This window comes from Eurypyga helias, unplaced genomic scaffold (genome assembly GCF_000690775.1).
Source record: "Eurypyga helias isolate BGI_N326 unplaced genomic scaffold, ASM69077v1 scaffold27293, whole genome shotgun sequence".
NCBI lineage: Eukaryota > Metazoa > Chordata > Aves > Eurypygiformes > Eurypygidae > Eurypyga > Eurypyga helias.
The window spans coordinates 330-1,788 of NW_010243486.1; the positions used below are offsets into that span (position 1 = coordinate 330).

Here is a 1,459-nt window from a genome sequence, read left to right on the forward strand (position 1 = left end):
CCCGGCATCAGCCCCAGACCCCACGACCCACCAGGCTCCTGGGGTCACCTCTGCCCTGACTGGCCAATGGCTTTGCACTCCTCAGCCAGTTAGGGTCCAGCAAACTGCTGATTGGCCAGAAGTTAGCACACCCCCCTTCCCTACTGGTTGGCCGGGGCAGCGCTGCCAGCCGATTGGCTGTAGGCAGTTGCACCTACCGTAGAGGGACATGATGGACACGCACATGATTCAGGACATGATTGACAGGGAGCTTAGTTGTCCATCAGCAGGAGCCAGTAGATGCCCGCCTGCAAGAGGGACGCGTTGGCACAGCTGCCCCAGCGGCACTGCGACGGCACAGCCGCACTGCCAAGGCTGGCAGGACAACGCACAGCCTGGATACCACTGCTGCGGTCGGCATGGCAACACCCGATGTCAGGGTCGGCATGGCGACGCTCAGTCTGGATACCATCGCCAGCGTTGGCTTGGCAACACCAGGCCCTGACTGTCACTACCACCGGGGTGGTCATGGCAACAGTGCGGACATGGCTGATGGTGTCAGGGCATGGCAATGGCACCCCGTCACCAGTCACCACAGCCCCGCCGTCACCTACCTGCGTGGTGAGTGGGACGCCCAGCAGGAAGCCCGCCACAGCCACCCCCAGCGTCACGAAGGTCTTCCTGCGGATGATCCACTCGTTGCCCACCTCGTCCACGATGGCCGTGACCAGTGTCTCCAGCAGGCAGAACTGCACGTGGGGCGGAGGGGGCGCCGTGTCACCACCTTGGCCCCGCCATGCCCCCCGTGCTGCCCCCACCATCGCCTACCTGTGTGCCCAGCCCCAGGAGGATGAGCATGAAGAAGAAGAGGATGGACCAGAGGGGCGAGATGGGGAGCAGGGTGAGGGCTTCTGGGTAGGCGACGAAGGCCAGGCCGGGGCCGTGGTCAGCCACCTTGGAGACATCCACACCCAGGTGGTTGGCCATGAAGCCCAGGATGGAGAAGATGACGAAGCCGGCATAGACACTGGTGGCGCAGTTTGTGATGCTGATGATGATGCTGTCCCTGCGGGGGGGAGAGGGGTCAGGGCCAGCAGTGGGGCTGGTGGGCAGCAGGGGTACCCGGGGGGGGCCGCCAGGCACTCACCGATAGCAATTGTTGTGGAACTTGTTGTAGGAGGCCATGGTGATGAGCCCACCCCAGGCACAGCCCAGCGAGTAGAAGATCTGCGAAGCTGCATCACCCCACACCTGCAGCGGTTGGGCGGTCAGTGCTGTGCCCCCCAGCCCCGCTCCCCACCCTGGCCACCCACCACTCCTCGTGCCCTCTCACCTTGGCATCCAGGATCTTGTCCCACTGGGGTGTCAGGTAGTACATGATGCCGGTGAGGGCGCCCTCCAGCGTGATGCCGCGCACGAAGAGGATGGTGAGCACCACGTAGGGGAAGGTGGCCGTGAAGTACACCACCTGCGGGGCACA

The 1,459-nt window shown here is 64.2% G+C and overlaps 1 protein-coding gene across 1 annotated transcript in view; it reads right to left on the reverse strand.

Moving 5' to 3' along the window:
• Nucleotides 1–1,459, reverse strand: part of SLC6A9 (solute carrier family 6 (neurotransmitter transporter, glycine), member 9) — a gene marked incomplete at both ends in the record, with an annotated part of 1,959 nt that overhangs the window by 179 nt on the left and 321 nt on the right. Inside the window, 6 exon segments of the mRNA XM_010149442.1 lie at nucleotides 198–254; nucleotides 257–287; nucleotides 594–728; nucleotides 808–1,045; nucleotides 1,127–1,230; nucleotides 1,313–1,447. Coding sequence (XP_010147744.1) covers nucleotides 198–254; nucleotides 257–287; nucleotides 594–728; nucleotides 808–1,045; nucleotides 1,127–1,230; nucleotides 1,313–1,447 — 700 coding nt within the window.